The sequence below is a fragment of the Somniosus microcephalus genome, chromosome 16 (assembly GCF_052327205.1).
Source record: "Somniosus microcephalus isolate GS21.2 chromosome 16, FLI_Smic_1.0, whole genome shotgun sequence".
In the NCBI taxonomy this organism is placed as follows: Eukaryota; Metazoa; Chordata; class Chondrichthyes; order Squaliformes; family Somniosidae; genus Somniosus; species Somniosus microcephalus.
Window position 1 is genome coordinate 7,840,349 of NC_141002.1, and position 21,183 is coordinate 7,861,531.

General features: G+C 55.6%; 1 protein-coding gene across 1 annotated transcript in view; it reads left to right on the forward strand.

Moving 5' to 3' along the window:
- nwd1 (NACHT and WD repeat domain containing 1) overlaps nucleotides 1-21,183 on the forward strand; it is a 195,135-nt gene that overhangs the window by 7,532 nt on the left and 166,420 nt on the right. Inside the window, exons 3-4 of the mRNA XM_086008577.1 lie at nucleotides 4,917-5,002; nucleotides 21,021-21,137. Coding sequence (XP_085864703.1) covers nucleotides 4,917-5,002; nucleotides 21,021-21,137 — 203 coding nt within the window. The remainder of the gene's footprint in view (nucleotides 1-4,916; nucleotides 5,003-21,020; nucleotides 21,138-21,183) is intronic.

Genomic DNA, 21,183 nt, shown 5'->3' on the forward strand with positions numbered 1-21,183 from the left:
TCGCACCTTTAGTGTAGTAAAACAGGAACGTATTCAGACTAAATTTGACACCGAGCCACATAAAGAGATATTAGGACTGGTGATGGAAAGCTTGGAAACCACTAGCAAAACTGGAAAGGGGAACAGAGAGGACAGGATAAATAAGGGAGCAGTGATCAGGTAACACTGAGCTTGGGTATTAAAAGCCTGTAGATTGTATAAGGACTGAAAGACTGAGGGAGATAAGTCTCACAGTTTGGAGAATTTGGAAAAGAATGAATGAGGAGGTATCGATGGTGTGAGGAATCTTGATGTCAACACAGTGAGGAGGGGGAGAATAGGACAGCTTTTTAGAGCCTAAGGTGAGTAAGATGGGGGATGGTAGCATCGTGGTTATGTTACTGGATTAGTAATCTAGAGACCTGGACTAGTGAGGTGTGAGGTCAAATCTCCACACTGCAGCTGGGGAATTTAAATTCAGTTAATTAAATAATAAATCTGGAATAAAAATCTAGTGTTAGTAATGATGACCATGAAACTGCCAGATTGTTGTAAAAACTTATCGGCCCAGTAATTCCGTTCCAAATGCGTGAGTACGGTCGAGGTACTCACGCGTCTGGCCGGAGGAAATGCCGGTTTTCAGCATGCACAGCGCATGCAGGGAAAACCGGCAATTCCTGTCCTCTGAACGAAGGGGTTCAGAGGCACAGCGCGTGCGACTGCACAGGCAGCGCGTGCGCAGTGAACTTCGTTGATTTCATTCATGGATTCAGTGAGGTTAAGTCCTTACAACTTACACATGAAAAAAGCATGTGTAAAGTTGCTCCAGAGGCTGCAGAGGAAGATATATTTTATCGTGGAGCTTCTGAAAGGCAATATTTTTGTTTGGGAAAGGGAGGAAAGTTATTTTAAGAAATGCTGAGGTAAGTTTTAAAGTTTAATTTTTTTTTTTTAAATGGGTTTTCAGTACTGTAGGTAGAAGGAGCAATTGTGGCTGTGTGAATTGAATTTGCTGTGTTTATTAAATGTGAAAATGACTGTTCTAAAAAATGTAACATTTCCAACATTTTTAAGAAAGAAACTTTTCATCAGTAATATATTCTTTTAAGTAATTATGTATGTATGTCCGTATATATTCCTTTACGTATATGTATGTATGTATATATTCCTTTACTTATGTGTATGAATGTATGTATTTAATTATGATTTTCCAATAAGTTACTTTCTCTGAAAGTCATAATTAAATACATACATTCATACACATAAGTAAAGGAATATATACATACATACATATACGCAAAGGAATATATACAGACATACATACATAATTACTTAAAAGAATATATTACTGATGAAAAGTTTCTTTCTTAAAAATGTTAGAGTCATTTTCACATTTAATAAACACAGCAAATTCAATTCACATAGCCACAATTGCTCCTTCTACCTACAGTACTGAAAACCCATTTTAAAAAACAAAAATAAACTTTAAAACTTACCTCAGCATTTCTTAAAATAACTTTCCTCCCTTTCCCAAACAAAAATATTGCCTTTCAGAAGCTCCACGATAAAATATATCTTCCTCCGCAGCCTCTGGAGCAACTGTACTCATGCTTTTTTCATGTGTAAGTTGTAAGGACTTAACCTCACTGAAAGCATGAATGAAACCGGCGAATTTTACTGCGCACGCGCTGCCTGTGCAGTCGCACGCGTTCTGCCTCTGAACCCCTTCGTTCAGAGGACAGGAAATGCCCGTTTTCCCCGCATGCGCTGTGCATGCTGAAAACCGGCATTTCCTCCGGCCAGACGCGTGAGTACCCCGACCGTACTCACGCATTTGGAACGGAATTACTGGGCCAACATTTTACATGTCAATAAAATGAAAAATTTAACAATTGCACGATTTGCCCCCTCGCATCTGCGACTGAGGGTCCAAGGAGGTGCATTGCGCAAGAGGTCATCGTCGTACGTATCCTCACACTGTTCCCTTTCGGGAACTATATGAAGTGGTGGAAGGATTTCTGGCCACGTTAACGCTCCTTCCGTGACCATAACCATCTTCATACCGGCCATTAGGGTGGTTAGCCCTATGGCGTGAGGGTTTTACGGGCTCCCTCAACCCATCTGAGGGGGGGGCCACCCACACCCGCGGACGCAAGTATCCCGCTGGATGTCCACCCAGAATTTATAGTTGGAGCTCCGACTCCACTTGCCGGGACTGTCTGGAGCGGCGTTCGAAACCCTACTCCTTCTGGCCCAGCGGCGGGGATGCTTACCACTACGCAAAAGGCCCACTCCGCGCAAAAGGTGACACCCATACGTTTCCTGCGCCTTTTCCCTCCCCGTGACTGGAGCCCTATGCTGCCACTTGAAAGACCAAGCTATCATCTGTCCTTTTTGCGGCGCTTTGGACTTCTCATTCCCAATGATGTGCAGGCGCTGCGCCTCCACCTCATTGAGGAGATTGCTGAGGTCATCATCAGTTCAATTGTGAGTTCTTTTAATGCTGTGAATTGTGCTCATTCCAGCCATTTCATGTTGCTAATCGGAGTGGGCCTTTGGCGTAGCAGTAGCATCCCCGCCGCTGGGCCAGACGGGCAGGGTTTCGAACCCCGCTCCAGACAGTCCCGGCAAGTGGAGTCGGAGCTCCGGCTCTAAATTCTGGGTTGACATCCAGTGGGATATTTGCGTCCGTGGGTGTGGGTGGCCCCCACCCCCCCTGTATAGGTTGTGGGAGCCCGTAAAACTCTCCCGCCATAGGACTAACCACCCTAATGGCTGGTACAAAGATGGTTACGGTCACGGAAGGAGCGTTAATCACGGCCATAAATCCTTCCACCACTTCATACAGTTCCCCAAAGGGAACAGTGTGAAGACACATACGACGATGATGTTGCTAATTAAATAAATGGAATGAAAAAAATTCTTTCAGGGCTTTTAAAAGTCTTTAAATTGCTTTAATTCTGTTTAAAACTACTTCAGATTCTTCAAAATAATGTAAATGTTTTTAAAAGTTTATAAAAGTTACCAAAAGCTTCATAAAAATACCAAAAACCTATTTAAAATGCTGCTCTGCATGTAAAAATACTTTGCAGCTTGTGAGAAACATTGGGGGCGTGTCCTATTAAACTGAGACCTCAAGGGGCGTGTCTCACTTGCACTGCGCGCTCCAGGCTTCGCGCTGGCTGTACTCCTGGGCGGCGTGACGTCAGACGCTGCCCGGGATTCTTCTCTTTCAAACAGGAATTCCAGGCGTCCCTGGAGGTGAACGGCAGGCGTGTCGGGTAAGTGCAGATCGGGGGCTTGCACGCGCGGCAAGCCCCCGATCCGAATTTCTGCCCCATCTTGTTTAATAATGTCCTTTAGGGAAGGAAATCTGCCATCCTTACCCTGTCTGGCCTATATGTGACTCCAGACCCACAGCAATGTGGTTGACTCTTAACTGTCCTCTGAAATGGCCCAGCAAGCCACTCATTTGTAACAAACCGCTATGACAAAGTCAGCGCTGTAGCTTCACCACAAGGAAAGTAGCGGTTCATGAAGGCAGCTCACCACCACCTTCTCACGGGCAATTAGGGATGGATAATAAATGTTGGCCAGTGACACCCACATCCCCTGAACAAATAAAAAAAAAAAAAATTTCATAGGAGAACCGACTATAGTAATGCTTATAGCAAAAATGGATTCCTGAATCACCACTATGAATCTTAAAGCCATAGTGGATCTACTGGTCTGTATATAGGTTTCACATCCTGGGTCATCTGTCACACTTAAAAGCGAGAGGAAAAAAAAGCCAATCATTTCCTTCTGGTTCTTATGACTTGGAGTCAGGAATTCACTGAAAACTGTCCATTCCCAATTCATCTCAAGTTGACATTAGGATGTGCCTATTTACATTCTAGCACTGCACCTTAGCAGCATAATATTACACTGCAGGTTGTCCGGTACAATATCTGTGTCATTAGAAACCAGTGTCACTGAGCAGCAACAACGGAGGTCTGCTCCTCGTATTTAAAATTCCTTTTTCCTCACTGAATAGAGTTTTTCCAAGTTCTCATCAAGCCCACAAAGTGAAGCATTGCATGAGGGCAAAGTACACTGGCCTTGGCAGGGTAGATGCAGGGAGGTTGTTTCCCCTGGTTGGGGAATCTAGAACCAGGGGTCATAGTCTCAGAAAAAGGGGTCGGCCATTTAGGACTGTGGTGAGGAGAAATATCTTCACTCAAAGGTTTGTGAATCTTTGGAATTCTCTCCCCCAGAGGGCTGTGGAGGCTCAGTCATTGAGCATATTCAAGACAGAGATCGGGCAGCACAGTGGCATAGTGGTTAGCACTGTTGCCTCACAGCACCAGGGACCCGGGTTCGAATCCGGCCTCGGGTGACTGTCTGTGTGGAGTTTGCACATTCTCCCCGTGTTTGCGTGGGTTTTCTTCGGGTGCTCCGGTTTCCTCCCACAGTCCAAAGATGTGCGGGTTAGGTTGATTGGCTATGATAAATTGACCCTTAGTGTTAGGGGGATTACATACGTGGGGTTACGGGGATCGGGTGGGATATGTGTCGGTGCAGGCTCGATGGGCCGAAATGGCCTCTATCTGCACTGTGGGGTTTCTGTGATTTCTGTGATAGATTTTTGGATATTAAGGGAATCAGGGGATATGGGGATAGTGCAGGAAAGTGGAGTTGAGGTAGAAGATCAGCCATGATCTTATTGAATGGTGGAGCAGGCTTGAGGGGCCGAATGGCCGACTCCTGCTTCTATTTCTTATGTCCTTGAGGAGGTGGTCACGGATCAGGGGTTAGCAGCAATGACCAGAGTCCAGCTGGAGCTCAGCTCCTTTGGATCAATAGCAGTGCTCGCTCGGCGGAGCAACACTTCCCATCCTGCCCTGCTGCCCAGGATCAGAATTCCCACAGTGACCAGTTCTTCCCATGTTTTTCAGATATGAGCATGGAACGTGATGCTCTCCTGGACAAGGCCTATCCAGAGGTACAGGCTTTCTGTCAGAAACTGGGCCTGGTCTTCGAGGTGAGCAGATCGTCTATCAGCTCAGGAACAATATATAAAGAGACTGTTTCTGGGATAAAACTATGGTGCTAATTTAACCATTCCTGTGACGGGAGGAGGGAGGGAAGAAGTGTGACAGGGAGGGAGTGTGACAGGGAGGGAGTGTGACAGGGAGGGAGTGTGACAGGGAGTGTGACAGGGAGGAAGTGTGACGGGAGTGTGACAGAGAGGGAGTGTGACAGAGAGGGAGTGTGACAGAGAGGGAGTGCGACAGGGAGGGAGTGCGACAGGGAGGGAGTGTGACAGGGAAGTTGTGTGACAGGGAGCGAGTGTGACAGTGATGGAGTGTGACAGGGAGTGAGTGTGACAGGGAGGGAATGTGACAGGGAGGGAGTGTGACAGGGAGGGAGTGTGACAGGGAGGGAGTGTGACAGAGAGGGAGTGTGACAGGGAGTGTGACAGGGAGGGAAATGACAGGGAGGGAGTGTGACAGGGAGGGAGTGTGACAGAGAGGGAGTGTGACAGGGAGGGAACGTGACAGGGAGGGAGTGTGACAGGGAGGGACTGTGACAGGGAGGGAGTGTGACAGGGAGGGAGTGTGACAGGGAGGGAGTGTGACAGGGAGGAAGTGTGACAGAGAGGGAGTGTGACAGGGAGGAAGTGTGACAGGGAGGAAGTGTGACAGAGAGGGAGTGTGACAGAGAGGGAGTGCAACAGGGAGGGAGTGCGACAGGGAAGTTGTGTGACAGGGAGCGAGTGTGACAGTGATGGAGTGTGACAGGGAGTGAGTGTGACAGGGAGGGAATGTGACAGGGAGGGAGTGTGACAGGGAGGGAGTGTGACAGGGAGGGAGTGTGACAGAGAGGGAGTGTGAAAGGGAGTGTGACAGGGAGGGAACGTGACAGGGAGGGAACGTGACAGGGAGGGAGTGTGACAGGGAGGGAGTGTGACAGAGAGGGAGTGTGACAGTGATGGAGTGTGACAGGGAGTGAGTGTGACAGGGAGGGAATGTGACAGGGAGGGAGTGTGACAGGGAGGGAGTGTGACAGGGAGGGAGTGTGACAGAGAGGGAGTGTGAAAGGGAGTGTGACAGGGAGGGAACGTGACAGGGAGGGAACGTGACAGGGAGGGAGTGTGACAGGGAGGGAGTGTGACAGAGAGGGAGTGTGACAGGGTGGGAGTGTGACAGGGAGGAAGTGTGACAGAGAGCTAGTGTGACAGGGTGTGTGACAGGGAGGGAGTGTGACAGGGAGGGAGTCTGACAGGGAGGGAGTCTGACATGGAGGGAGTGTGACAGCGAGGGAATGTGACGGGGAGGGAGTGTGACAGAGAGCGAGTGTGACAGAGAGGGAGTGTGACAGGGAGGGAGTGTGACAGGGAGGGAGTGTGACAGGGAGGGAGTGTGACAGGGAGGGAGTGTGACAGGGAGGGAGTGTGACAGAGAGGGAGTGTGACAGAGAGGGAGTGCAACAGGGAGGGAGTGCGACAGGGAAGTTGTGTGACAGGGAGCGAGTGTGACAGTGATGGAGTGTGACAGGGAGTGAGTGTGACAGGGAGGGAATGTGACAGGGAGGGAGTGTGACAGGGAGGGAGTGTGACAGGGAGGGAGTGTGACAGAGAGGGAGTATGAAAGGGAGTGTGACAGGGAGGGAACGTGACAGGGAGGGAACGTGACAGGGAGGGAGTGTGACAGGGAGGGAGTGTGACAGAGAGGGAGTGTGACAGGGTGGGAGTGTGACAGGGAGGAAGTGTGACAGAGAGCTAGTGTGACAGGGTGTGTGACAGGGAGGGAGTGTGACAGGGAGGGAGTCTGACAGGGAGGGAGTCTGACATGGAGGGAGTGTGACAGCGAGGGAATGTGACGGGGAGGGAGTGTGACAGAGAGCGAGTGTGACAGAGAGGGAGTGTGACAGGGAGGGAGTGTGACAGGGAGGGAGTGTGACAGGGAGGGAGTGTGACAGGGAGGGAGTGTGACAGGGAGGGAGTGTGACAGGGAGGGAGTGTGACAGAGAGGGAGTGTGACAGGGAGGGAGTGTGACAGGGAGGGAATGTGACAGGGAGGGAATGTGACAGGGAGGGAGTGTGACAGGGAGGGAGTGTGACAGGGAGGTAGTTTGACAGAGAGGGAGTGTGACAGGGAGGGAGTGTGACAGGGAGGGAGTGTGACAGAGAGCTAGTGTGACAGGGTGTGTGACAGGGAGGGAGTGTGACAGAGAGGGAGTGTGACAGAGAGGGAGTGTGACAGGGAGGGAGTGTGACAGGGAGGGGGTGTGACAGGGAGGGAGTGTGACAGAGAGCTAGTGTGACAGGGTGTGTGACAGGGAGGTAGTGTGACAGGGAGAGAGTCTGACAGGGAGGGAGTGTGACAGCGAGGGAATGTGACGGGGAGGGAGTGTGACAGAGAGCGAGTGTGACACAGAGGGAGTGTGACAGGGAGGGAGTGTGACAGGGAGGGAGTGTGACAGAGAGGGAGTGTGACAGGGAGGGAGTGTGACAGGGAGGGAGTGTGACAGGGAGGGAGTGTGACAGGAAGGGAGTGTGACAGAGAGGGAGTGTGACAGAGAGGGAGTGTGACAGGGAGGGAGTGTGACAGGGAGGGAGTCTGACAGGGAGGGAGTGTGACAGCGAGGGAATGTGACGGGGAGGGTGTGTGACAGAGAGGGAGTGTGACAGGGAGGGAGTGTGACAGGGAGGGAGTGTGACAGGGAGGGAGTGTGACAGGGAGGGAGTGTGACAGGGAGGGAGTGTGACAGGGAGGGAGTGTGACAGGGAGGGAGTGTGACAGAGAGGGAGTGTGACAGGGAGGGAGTGTGACAGGGAGGGAGTGTGACAGGGAGGGAGTGTGACAGGGAGGAAGTGTGACAGAGAGGGAGTGTGACAGGGAGGGAGTGTGACAGGGAGGGAGTGTGACAGGGAGGGAATGCGACAGGGAGGGAGTGTGACAGGGAGGGAGTGTGACAGGGAGGTAGTGTGACAGAAAGGGAATGTGACGGGGAGGGAGTGTGACAGAGAGCGAGTGTGACAGTGAGTGAGTGCGACAGGGAGGGAGTGTGACTGGGAGGGAGTGTGACAGGGAGGGAGTGTGAAAGAGAGGGAGTGTGACAGGGAGGGAGTGTGACAGGGAGGGAGTGTGACAGGGAGGGAGTGTGACAGAGAGATAGTGTGACAGGGTGTGTGACAGGGAGGGAGTGTGACAGAGAGGGAGTGTGACAGCGAGGGAGTGTGACAGAGAGCTAGTGTGACAGGGTGTGTGACAGGGAGGTAGTGTGACAGGGAGAGAGTCTGACAGGGAGGGAGTGTGACCGAGAGGGAGTGTGGCAGGGAGGGAGTGTGACAGGGAGGGAGTGTGACAGGGTGTGTGTGTGACAGGGAGGGAGTGTGACAGGGAGGGAGTGTGACAGGAAGGGAGTGTGACAGGGAGGGAGTGTGACAGGGAGGGAGTGTGACAGGGAGGGAGTGTGACAGGGAGGGATTGTGATAGGGAGGGAGTGTGACAGAGAGCAAGTGTGACAGAGAGCGAGTGTGACAGAGAGCGAGTGTGACAGAGAGCGAGTGTGACAGGGAGTGTGACAGGGAGGGAGTGTGACAGGGAGGAAGTGTGACAGAGAGAGAGTGTGACAGAGAGGGAGTGTGACAGGGAGGGAGTGTGACAGGGAGGGAATGTGACGGGGAGGGAGTGTGACAGAGAGCGAGTGTGACAGGGAGGGAGTGTGACAGAGAGCGAGTGTGACAGGGTGTGTGACAGGGAGGGAGTGTGACAGGGAGGTAGTGTGACAGAGAGGGAGTGTGACAGGGAGGGAGTGTGAAAGGGAGGGAGTGTGACAGGGAGGGAGTGTGACAGAGAGCTAGTGTGACAGGGTGTGTGACAGGGAGGGAGTGTGACAGGGAGGGGGTGTGACAGGGAGGGAGTGTGACAGAGAACTAGTGTGACAGGGTGTGTGACAGGGAGGTAGTGTGACAGGGAGAGAGTCTGACGGGGAGGGAGTGTGACAGCGAGGGAATGTGACGGGGAGGGAGTGTGACAGAGAGCGAGTGTGACAGAGAGCGAGTGTGACAGAGAGGGAGTCTGACAGGGAGGGAGTGTGACAGGGAGGGAGTGTGACAGAGAGGGAGTGTGACAGGGAGGGAGTGTGACAGGGATGGAGTGTGACAGGGAGGGAGTGTGACAGGGAGGGAGTCTGACAGGGAGGGAGTCTGACAGGGAGGGAGTGTGACAGCGAGGGAATGTGACGGGGAGGGAGTGTGACAGAGAGGGAGTGTGACAGGGAGGGAGTGTGACAGGGAGGGAGTGTGACAGGGAGGGAGTGTGACAGGGAGGTAGTGTGACAGAAAGGGAATGTGACGGGGAGGGAGTGTGACAGAGAGCGAGTGTGACAGTGAGTGAGTGTGACAGGGAGGGAGTGTGACTGGGAGGGAGTGTGACAGGGAGGGAGTGTGAAAGAGAGGGAGTGTGACAGGGAGGGAGTGTGACAGGGAGGGAGTGTGACAGGGAGGGAGTGTGACAGAGAGCTAGTGTGACAGGGTGTGTGACAGGGAGGAAGTGTGACAGAGAGGGAGTGTGACAGCGAGGGAGTGTGACAGAGAGCTAGTGTGACAGGGTGTGTGACAGGGAGGTAGTGTGACAGGGAGAGAGTCTGACAGGGAGGGAGTGTGACCGAGAGGGAGTGTGGCAGGGAGGGAGTGTGACAGGGAGGGAGTGTGACAGGGAGTGTGTGTGACAGGGAGGGAGTGTGACAGGGAGGGAGTGTGACAGGAAGGGAGTGTGACAGGGAGGGAGTGTGACAGGGAGGGAGTGTGACAGGGAGGGAGTGTGACAGGGAGGGATTGTGATAGGGAGGGAGTGTGACAGAGAGCAAGTGTGACAGAGAGCGAGTGTGACAGAGAGCGAGTGTGACAGAGAGCGAGTGTGACAGGGAGTGTGACAGGGAGGGAGTGTGACAGGGAGGAAGTGTGACAGAGAGAGAGTGTGACAGAGAGGGAGTGTGACAGGGAGGGAGTGTGACAGGGAGGGAATGTGATGGGGAGGGAGTGTGACAGAGAGCGAGTGTGACAGGGAGGGAGTGTGACAGAGAGCGAGTGTGACAGGGTGTGTGACAGGGAGGGAGTGTGACAGGGAGGTAGTGTGACAGAGAGGGAGTGTGACAGGGAGGGAGTGTGAAAGGGAGGGAGGGTGACAGGGAGGGAGTGTGACAGAGAGCTAGTGTGACAGGGTGTGTGACAGGGAGGGAGTGTGACAGGGAGGGGGTGTGACAGGGAGGGAGTGTGACAGAGAGCTAGTGTGACAGGGTGTGTGACAGGGAGGTAGTGTGACAGGGAGAGAGTCTGACGGGGAGGGAGTGTGACAGCGAGGGAATGTGACGGGGAGGGAGTGTGACAGAGAGCGAGTGTGACAGAGAGCGAGTGTGACAGAGAGGGAGTCTGACAGGGAGGGAGTGTGACAGGGAGGGAGTGTGACAGAGAGGGAGTGTGACAGGGAGGGAGTGTGACAGGGATGGAGTGTGACAGGGAGGGAGTGTGACAGGGAGGGAGTCTGACAGGGAGGGAGTCTGACAGGGAGGGAGTGTGACAGCGAGGGAATGTGACGGGGAGGGAGTGTGACAGAGAGGGAGTGCGACAGGGAGGGAGTGCGACAGGGAGGGAGTGTGACAGGGAAGTTGTGTGACAGGGAGCGAGTGTGACAGTGATGGAGTGTGACAGGGAGTGAGTGTGACAGGGAGGGAATGTGACAGGGAGGGAGTGTGACAGGGAGGGAGTGTGACAGGGAGGGAGTGTGACAGAGAGGGAGTGTGACAGGGAGTGTGACAGGGAGGGAATGTGACAGGGAGGGAGTGTGACAGGGAGGGAGTGTGACAGGGAGGGAGTGTGACAGAGAGGGAGTGTGACAGGGAGTGTGACAGGGAGGGAACATGACAGGGAGGGAGTGTGACAGGGAGGGAGTGTGACAGAGAGGGAGTGTGACAGGGAGGGAACGTGACAGGGAGGGAGTGTGACAGGGAGGGACTGTGACAGGGAGGGAGTGTGACAGAGAGGGAGTGCGACAGGGAGGGAGTGCGACAGGGAGGGAGTGTGACAGGGAGGGAGTGTGACAGGGAGGGAGTGTGACAGGGAGGGAGTGTGACAGGGAGGGAGTGTGACAGAGAGGGAGTGTGACAGGGAGGGAGTGTGACAGGGAGGGAGTGTGACAGGGAGGGAGTGTGACAGGGAGGGAGTGTGACAGAGAGGGAGTGTGACAGGGAGGGAGTGTGACAGGGAGGGAGTGTGACAGGGAGGGAATGCGACAGGGAGGGAGTGTGACAGGGAGGGAGTGTGACAGGGAGGTAGTGTGACAGAAAGGGAATGTGACGGGGAGGGAGTGTGACAGAGAGCGAGTGTGACAGTGAGTGAGTGCGACAGGGAGGGAGTGTGACTGGGAGGGAGTGTGACAGGGAGGGAGTGTGAAAGAGAGGGAGTGTGACAGGGAGGGAGTGTGACAGGGAGGCAGTGTGACAGGGAGGGAGTGTGACAGAGAGCTAGTGTGACAGGGTGTGTGACAGGGAGGGAGTGTGACAGAGAGGGAGTGTGACAGCGAGGGAGTGTGACAGAGAGCTAGTGTGACAGGGTGTGTGACAGGGAGGTAGTGTGACAGGGAGAGAGTCTGACAGGGAGGGAGTGTGACCGAGAGGGAGTGTGGCAGGGAGGGAGTGTGACAGGGAGGGAGTGTGACAGGGAGTGTGTGTGACAGGGAGGGAGTGTGACAGGGAGGGAGTGTGACAGGAAGGGAGTGTGACAGGGAGGGAGTGTGACAGGGAGGGAGTGTGACAGGGAGGGAGTGTGACAGGGAGGGAGTGTGACAGGGAGGGATTGTGATAGGGAGGGAGTGTGACAGAGAGCAAGTGTGACAGAGAGCGAGTGTGACAGAGAGCGAGTGTGACAGAGAGCGAGTGTGACAGGGAGTGTGACAGGGAGGGAGTGTGACAGGGAGGAAGTGTGACAGAGAGAGAGTGTGACAGAGAGGGAGTGTGACAGGGAGGGAGTGTGACAGGGAGGGAATGTGACGGGGAGGGAGTGTGACAGAGAGCGAGTGTGACAGGGAGGGAGTGTGACAGAGAGCGAGTGTGACAGGGTGTGTGACAGGGAGGGAGTGTGACAGGGAGGTAGTGTGACAGAGAGGGAGTGTGACAGGGAGGGAGTGTGAAAGGGAGGGAGTGTGACAGGGAGGGAGTGTGACAGAGAGCTAGTGTGACAGGGTGTGTGACAGGGAGGGAGTGTGACAGGGAGGGGGTGTGACAGGGAGGGAGTGTGACAGAGAACTAGTGTGACAGGGTGTGTGACAGGGAGGTAGTGTGACAGGGAGAGAGTCTGACGGGGAGGGAGTGTGACAGCGAGGGAATGTGACGGGGAGGGAGTGTGACAGAGAGCGAGTGTGACAGAGAGCGAGTGTGACAGAGAGGGAGTCTGACAGGGAGGGAGTGTGACAGGGAGGGAGTGTGACAGAGAGGGAGTGTGACAGGGAGGGAGTGTGACAGGGATGGAGTGTGACAGGGAGGGAGTGTGACAGGGAGGGAGTCTGACAGGGAGGGAGTCTGACAGGGAGGGAGTGTGACAGCGAGGGAATGTGACGGGGAGGGAGTGTGACAGAGAGGGAGTGTGACAGGGAGGGAGTGTGACAGGGAGGGAGTGTGACAGGGAGGGAGTGTGACAGGGAGGTAGTGTGACAGAAAGGGAATGTGACGGGGAGGGAGTGTGACAGAGAGCGAGTGTGACAGTGAGTGAGTGTGACAGGGAGGGAGTGTGACTGGGAGGGAGTGTGACAGGGAGGGAGTGTGAAAGAGAGGGAGTGTGACAGGGAGGGAGTGTGACAGGGAGGGAGTGTGACAGGGAGGGAGTGTGACAGAGAGCTAGTGTGACAGGGTGTGTGACAGGGAGGGAGTGTGACAGAGAGGGAGTGTGACAGCGAGGGAGTGTGACAGAGAGCTAGTGTGACAGGGTGTGTGACAGGGAGGTAGTGTGACAGGGAGAGAGTCTGACAGGGAGGGAGTGTGACCGAGAGGGAGTGTGGCAGGGAGGGAGTGTGACAGGGAGGGAGTGTGAAAGGGAGTGTGTGTGACAGGGAGGGAGTGTGACAGGGAGGGAGTGTGACAGGAAGGGAGTGTGACAGGGAGGGAGTGTGACAGGGAGGGAGTGTGACAGGGAGGGAGTGTGACAGGGAGGGAGTGTGACAGGGAGGGATTGTGATAGGGAGGGAGTGTGACAGAGAGCAAGTGTGACAGAGAGCGAGTGTGACAGAGAGCGAGTGTGACAGAGAGCGAGTGTGACAGGGAGTGTGACAGGGAGGGAGTGTGACAGGGAGGAAGTGTGACAGAGAGAGAGTGTGACAGAGAGGGAGTGTGACAGGGAGGGAGTGTGACAGGGAGGGAATGTGACGGGGAGGGAGTGTGACAGAGAGCGAGTGTGACAGGGAGGGAGTGTGACAGAGAGCGAGTGTGACAGGGTGTGTGACAGGGAGGGAGTGTGACAGGGAGGTAGTGTGACAGAGAGGGAGTGTGACAGGGAGGGAGTGTGAAAGGGAGGGAGTGTGACAGGGAGGGAGTGTGACAGAGAGCTAGTGTGACAGGGTGTGTGACAGGGAGGGAGTGTGACAGGGAGGGGGTGTGACAGGGAGGGAGTGTGACAGAGAGCTAGTGTGACAGGGTGTGTGACAGGGAGGTAGTGTGACAGGGAGAGAGTCTGACGGGGAGGGAGTGTGACAGCGAGGGAATGTGACGGGGAGGGAGTGTGACAGAGCGAGTGTGACAGAGAGCGAGTGTGACAGAGAGGGAGTCTGACAGGGAGGGAGTGTGACAGGGAGGGAGTGTGACAGAGAGGGAGTGTGACAGGGAGGGAGTGTGACAGGGATGGAGTGTGACAGGGAGGGAGTGTGACAGGGAGGGAGTCTGACAGGGAGGGAGTCTGACAGGGAGGGAGTGTGACAGCGAGGGAATGTGACGGGGAGGGAGTGTGACAGAGAGGGAGTGCGACAGGGAGGGAGTGCGACAGGGAGGGAGTGTGACAGGGAAGTTGTGTGACAGGGAGCGAGTGTGACAGTGATGGAGTGTGACAGGGAGTGAGTGTGACAGGGAGGGAATGTGACAGGGAGGGAGTGTGACAGGGAGGGAGTGTGACAGGGAGGGAGTGTGACAGAGAGGGAGTGTGACAGGGAGTGTGACAGGGAGGGAATGTGACAGGGAGGGAGTGTGACAGGGAGGGAGTGTGACAGGGAGGGAGTGTGACAGAGAGGGAGTGTGACAGGGAGTGTGACAGGGAGGGAACATGACAGGGAGGGAGTGTGACAGGGAGGGAGTGTGACAGAGAGGGAGTGTGACGGAGGGAACGTGACAGGGAGGGAGTGTGACAGGGAGGGACTGTGACAGGGAGGGAGTGTGACAGAGAGGGAGTGCGACAGGGAGGGAGTGCGACAGGGAGGGAGTGTGACAGGGAAGTTGTGTGACAGGGAGCGAGTGTGACAGTGATGGAGTGTGACAGGGAGTGAGTGTGACAGGGAGGGAATGTGACAGGGAGGGAGTGTGACAGGGAGGGAGTGTGACAGGGAGGGAGTGTGACAGAGAGGGAGTGTGACGGGAGTGTGACAGAGAGGGAGTGTGACAGAGAGGGAGTGTGACAGAGAGGGAGTGCGACAGGGAGGGAGTGCGACAGGGAGGGAGTGTGACAGGGAAGTTGTGTGACAGGGAGCGAGTGTGACAGTGATGGAGTGTGACAGGGAGTGAGTGTGACAGGGAGGGAATGTGACAGGGAGGGAGTGTGACAGGGAGGGAGTGTGACAGGGAGGGAGTGTGACAGAGAGGGAGTGTGACAGGGAGTGTGACAGGGAGGGAACATGACAGGGAGGGAGTGTGACAGGGAGGGAGTGTGACAGAGAGGGAGTGTGACAGGGAGGGAACGTGACAGGGAGGGAGTGTGACAGGGAGGGATTGTGACAGGGAGGGAGTGTGACAGGGAGGGAGTGTGACAGGGAGGGAGTGTGACAGGGAGGAAGTGTGACAGAGAGGGAGTGTGACAGGGAGGAAGTGTGACAGGGAGGAAGTGTGACAGAGAGGGAGTGTGACAGAGAGGGAGTGCAACAGGGAGGGAGTGCGACAGGGAAGTTGTGTGACAGGGAGCGAGTGTGACAGTGATGGAGTGTGACAGGGAGTGAGTGTGACAGGGAGGGAATGTGACAGGGAGGGAGTGTGACAGGGAGGGAGTGTGACAGGGAGGGAGTGTGACAGAGAGGGAGTGTGAAAGGGAGTGTGACAGGGAGGGAACGTGACAGGGAGGGAACGTGACAGGGAGGGAGTGTGACAGGGAGGGAGTGTGACAGAGAGGGAGTGTGACAGGGTGGGAGTGTGACAGGGAGGAAGTGTGACAGAGAGCTAGTGTGACAGGGTGTGTGACAGGGAGGGAGTGTGACAGGGAGGGAGTCTGACAGGGAGGGAGTCTGACATGGAGGGAGTGTGACAGCGAGGGAATGTGACGGGGAGGGAGTGTGACAGAGAGCGAGTGTGACAGAGAGGGAGTGTGACAGGGAGGGAGTGTGACAGGGAGGGAGTGTGACAGGGAGGGAGTGTGACAGGGAGGGAGTGTGACAGGGAGGGAGTGTGACAGGGAGGGAGTGTGACAGAGAGGGAGTGTGACAGGGAGGGAGTGTGACAGGGAGGGAGTGTGACAGGGAGGGAATGTGACAGGGAGGGAGTGTGACAGGGAGGGAGTGTGACAGGGAGGTAGTTTGACAGAGAGGGAGTGTGACAGGGAGGGAGTGTGACAGGGAGGGAGTGTGACAGAGAGCTAGTGTGACAGGGTGTGTGACAGGGAGGGAGTGTGACAGAGAGGGAGTGTGACAGAGAGGGAGTGTGACAGGGAGGGAGTGTGACAGGGAGGGGGTGTGACAGGGAGGGAGTGTGACAGAGAGCTAGTGTGACAGGGTGTGTGACAGGGAGGTAGTGTGACAGGGAGAGAGTCTGACAGGGAGGGAGTGTGACAGCGAGGGAATGTGACGGGGAGGGAGTGTGACCGAGAGCGAGTGTGACACAGAGGGAGTGTGACAGGGAGGGAGTGTGACAGGGAGGGAGTGTGACAGAGAGGGAGTGTGACAGGGAGGGAGTGTGACAGGGAGGGAGTGTGACAGGGAGGGAGTGTGACAGGGAGGGAGTGTGACAGAGAGGGAGTGTGACAGGGAGGGAGTGTGACAGGGAGGGAGTCTGACAGGGAGGGAGTGTGACAGCGAGGGAATGTGACGGGGAGGGAGTGTGACAGAGAGGGAGTGTGACAGGGAGGGAGTGTGACAGGGAGGGAGTGTGACAGGGAGGGAGTGTGACAGGGAGGGAGTGTGACAGGGAGGGAGTGTGACAGGGAGGGAGTGTGACAGAGAGGGAGTGTGACAGGGAGGGAGTGTGACAGGGAGGGAGTGTGACAGGGAGGGAGTGTGACAGGGAGGGAGTGTGACAGAGAGGGAGTGTGACAGGGAGGGAGTGTGACAGGGAGGGAGTGTGACAGGGAGGGAATGCGACAGGGAGGGAGTGTGACAGGGAGGGAGTGTGACAGGGAGGTAGTGTGACAGAAAGGGAATGTGACGGGGAGGGAGTGTGACAGAGAGCGAGTGTGACAGTGAGTGAGTGTGACAGGGAGGGAGTGTGACTGGGAGGGAGTGTGACAGGGAGGGAGTGTGAAAGAGAGGGAGTGTGACAGGGAGGGAGTGTGACAGGGAGGGAGTGTGACAGAGAGGGAGTGTGACAGGGTGGGAGTGTGACAGGGAGGAAGTGTGACAGAGAGCTAGTGTGACAGGGTGTGTGACAGGGAGGGAGTGTGACAGGGAGGGAGTCTGACAGGGAGGGAGTCTGACATGGAGGGAGTGTGACAGCGAGGGAATGTGACGGGGAGGGAGTGTGACAGAGAGCGAGTGTGACAGAGAGGGAGTGTGACAGGGAGGGAGTGTGACAGGGAGGGAGTGTGACAGGGAGGGAGTGTGACAGGGAGGGAGTGTGACAGGGAGGGAGTGTGACAGGGAGGGAGTGTGACAGAGAGGGAGTGTGACAGGGAGGGAGTGTGACAGGGAGGGAGTGTGACAGGGAGGGAATGTGACAGGGAGGGAGTGTGACAGGGAGGGAGTGTGACAGGGAGGTAGTTTGACAGAGAGGGAGTGTGACAGGGAGGGAGTGTGACAGGGAGGGAGTGTGACAGAGAGCTAGTGTGACAGGGTGTGTGACAGGGAGGTAGTGTGACAGGGAGGGAGTGTGACAGGGAGGGAGTGTGACAGGGAGGGAGTGTGACAGAGAGGGAGTGTGACAGGGAGGGAGTGTGACAGGGAGGGAGTGTGACAGGGAGGGAGTGTGACAGGGAGGGAGTGTGACAGGGAGGGAGTGTGACAGAGAGGGAGTGTGACAGGGAGGGAGTGTGACAGGGAGGGAGTGTGACAGGGAGGGAGTGTGACAGGGAGGGAGTGTGACAGAGAGGGAGTGTGACAGGGAGGGAGTGTGACAGGGAGGGAGTGTGACAGGGAGGGAATGCGACAGGGAGGGAGTGCGACAGGGAGGGAGTGTGACAGGGAGGTAGTGTGACAGAAAGGGAATGTGACGGGGAGGGAGTGTGACAGAGAGCGAGTGTGACAGTGAGTGAGTGTGACAGGGAGGGAGTGTGACTGGGAGGGAGTGTGACAGGGAGGGAGTGTGAAAGAGAGGGAGTGTGACAGGGAGGGAGTGTGACAGGGAGGGAGTGTGACAGGGAGGGAGTGTGACAGAGAGCTAGTGTGACAGGGTGTGTGACAGGGAGGGAGTGTGACAGAGAGGGAGTGTGACAGCGAGGGAGTGTGACAGAGAGCTAGTGTGACAGGGTGTGTGACAGGGAGGTAGTGTGACAGGGAGAGAGTCTGACAGGGAGGGAGTGTGACCGAGAGGGAGTGTGGCAGGGAGGGAGTGTGACAGGGAGGGAGTGTGACAGGGAGTGTGTGTGACAGGGAGGGAGTGTGACAGGGAGGGAGTGTGACAGGAAGGGAGTGTGACAGGGAGGGAGTGTGACAGGGAGGGAGTGTGACAGGGAGGGAGTGTGACAGGGAGGGAGTGTGACAGGGAGGGATTGTGATAGGGAGGGAGTGTGACAGAGAGCAAGTGTGACAGAGAGCGAGTGTGACAGAGAGCGAGTGTGACAGAGAGCGAGTGTGACAGGGAGTGTGACAGGGAGGGAGTGTGACAGGGAGGAAGTGTGACAGAGAGAGAGTGTGACAGTGAGGGAGTGTGACAGGGAGGGAGTGTGACAGGGAGGGAATGTGACGGGGAGGGAGTGTGACAGAGAGCGAGTGTGACAGGGAGGGAGTGTGACAGAGAGCGAGTGTGACAGGGTGTGTGACAGGGAGGGAGTGTGACAGGGAGGTAGTGTGACAGAGAGGGAGTGTGACAGGGAGGGAGTGTGAAAGGGAGGGAGTGTGACAGGGAGGGAGTGTGACAGAGAGCTAGTGTGACAGGGTGTGTGACAGGGAGGGAGTGTGACAGGGAGGGGGTGTGACAGGGAGGGAGTGTGACAGAGAACTAGTGTGACAGGGTGTGTGACAGGGAGGGAGTCTGACAGGGAGGGAGTGTGACAGGGAGGGAGTGTGACAGAGAGGGAGTGTGACAGGGAGGGAGTGTGACAGGGATGGAGTGTGACAGGGAGGGAGTGTGACAGGGAGGGAGTCTGACAGGGAGGGAGTCTGACAGGGAGGGAGTGTGACAGCGAGGGAATGTGACGGGGAGGGAGTGTGACAGAGAGGGAGTGTGACAGGGAGGGAGTGTGACAGGGAGGGAGTGTGATAGGGAGGGAGTGTGACAGGGAGGTAGTGTGACAGAAAGGGAATGTGACGGGGAGGGAGTGTGACAGAGAGCGAGTGTGACAGTGAGTGAGTGTGACAGGGAGGGAGTGTGACTGGGAGGGAGTGTGACAGGGAGGGAGTGTGAAAGAGAGGGAGTGTGACAGGGAGGGAGTGTGACAGGGAGGGAGTGTGACAGGGAGGGAGTGTGACAGAGAGCTAGTGTGACAGGGTGTGTGACAGGGAGGGAGTGTGACAGAGAGGGAGTGTGACAGCGAGGGAGTGTGACAGAGAGCTAGTGTGACAGGGTGTGTGACAGGGAGGTAGTGTGACAGGGAGAGAGTCTGACAGGGAGGGAGTGTGACCGAGAGGGAGTGTGGCAGGGAGGGAGTGTGACAGGGAGGGAGTGTGACAGGGAGTGTGTGTGACAGGGAGGGAGTGTGACAGGGAGGGAGTGTGACAGGAAGGGAGTGTGACAGGGAGGGAGTGTGACAGGGAGGGAGTGTGACAGGGAGGGATTGTGATAGGGAGGGAGTGTGACAGAGAGCAAGTGTGACAGAGAGCGAGTGTGACAGAGAGCGAGTGTGACAGAGAGCGAGTGTGACAGGGAGTGTGACAGGGAGGGAGTGTGACAGGGAGGAAGTGTGACAGAGAGAGAGTGTGACAGAGAGGGAGTGTGACAGGGAGGGAGTGTGACAGGGAGGGAATGTGACGGGGAGGGAGTGTGACAGAGAGCGAGTGTGACAGGGAGGGAGTGTGACAGAGAGCGAGTGTGACAGGGTGTGTGACAGGGAGGGAGTGTGATAGGGAGGGAGTGTGACAGAGAGCTAGTGTGACAGGGTGTGTGACAGGGAGGGAGTGTGACAGAGAGGGAGTGTGACAGGGAGGGAGTGTGACAAAGAGCTAATGTGACAGGGTGTGTGACAGGGAGATAGTGTGACAGGGAGAGAGTCTGACAGGGAGAGAGTGTGACAGAGAGGGAGTGTGACAGGGAGGGAGTGTGACAGGGAGGGAGTGTGACAGGGAGGGAGTGTGACAGGGAGGGACTGTGACAGGGAGGGAGTGTGACAGGGAGGGAGTGTGACAGGGAGGGAGTGTGTCAGGGAGGGAGTGTGACAGGGAGGGAGTGTGACAGAGAGCAAGTATGACAGAGAGCGAGTGTGACCGAGAGGGAGTGTGACAGGGAGGGAGTGTGACAGGGAGGGAGTGTGACAGGGAGGGAGTGTGACAGGGAAGGTGAGTGACAGGGAGGGTGAGTGACAGGGAGGGAGTGTGACAGAGAGCGAGTGTGACAGAGAGCGAGTGTGACAGGGAGGGAGTGTGACAGGGAGGGAGTGTGACAGAGAGCGAGTGTGACAGGGAGGGAGTGTGACAGGGAGGGAATGTGACGGGGAGGGAGTGTGACAGGGAGGGAATATGACGGGGAGGGAGTGTGACAGAGAGTGTGACAGGGAGGGAGTGTGACAGGGAGGGAGTGTGACAGAGTGGGAGTGTGACGAGGGAGTGTGACAGGGAGGGATTGTGACAGGGAGTGTCACAAGGAGGTAGTGTGACAGGGAGGGAGTGTGACAGGAAGGGAGTGTGACAGGGAGGGAGTGTGACAGGGAGGGAACGTGACAGGGTGTGTGACAGGGAGGGAGTGTGACAGGGAGGGAGTGTGACAGGGAGGGAGTGTGATGGGGAGCCGAGCAGGTGTCAGTTGGACATGGGGGGACGGGTGTCGTAAGTGGAGGATTTGGACATCGGAGCTCGAACATCGACTGGGGGGGAGCAGTTCGGCCGATCAGGGTGGTTTACAGGATAGCTTGGGGGTTCGGGGGGAAGCACTCCTGCTCCTCCTGACCCACAAGCTGTGCTGTAAGGGTACTTATCAGCTGGATCCAGCTGTTCTCGACTGCCTTCATCTTCTGGGTTTCCCGAGCCCTGGAAACTTGTGCTAAAGACATTAATTTAAAGCTGAATGAAATTTAATTTTAAAAGATCTCATTAACGTCTCTTGAGGACGTTAATTGCTGTGATAATTATCCGCCCGCCTGCACTAATTAAAATCCCGACTTTGGAGAGTAGGTTTCTCGTCGATATACAAACGCGCCTCCGTTAAACCTGGAAATGGGCGCGTTGGAGTCAGGCTGCAGTCGCAATCCAAAAATCTATTATTTTAACTATCCACCCCTTCTTGGGGCTTAAAATGATCTCCATTGTTACTCCAGGAGCACATGGTAACCTTGTTTGTCCACCTACCTCTTTCAGGTAGTCGACATGCGCTGGGGGGTACCAACTGCATTGACTGCTGATCACATGAGCACAGAACTGTGCTTGAGAGAGATTGAATCTTGCCAAAGAATGTCACTGGGGCCCACATTTATAGTAAGTTGTCTTTTCTTTATTTCTCATTGTTCTCCTCTCCTCAGTT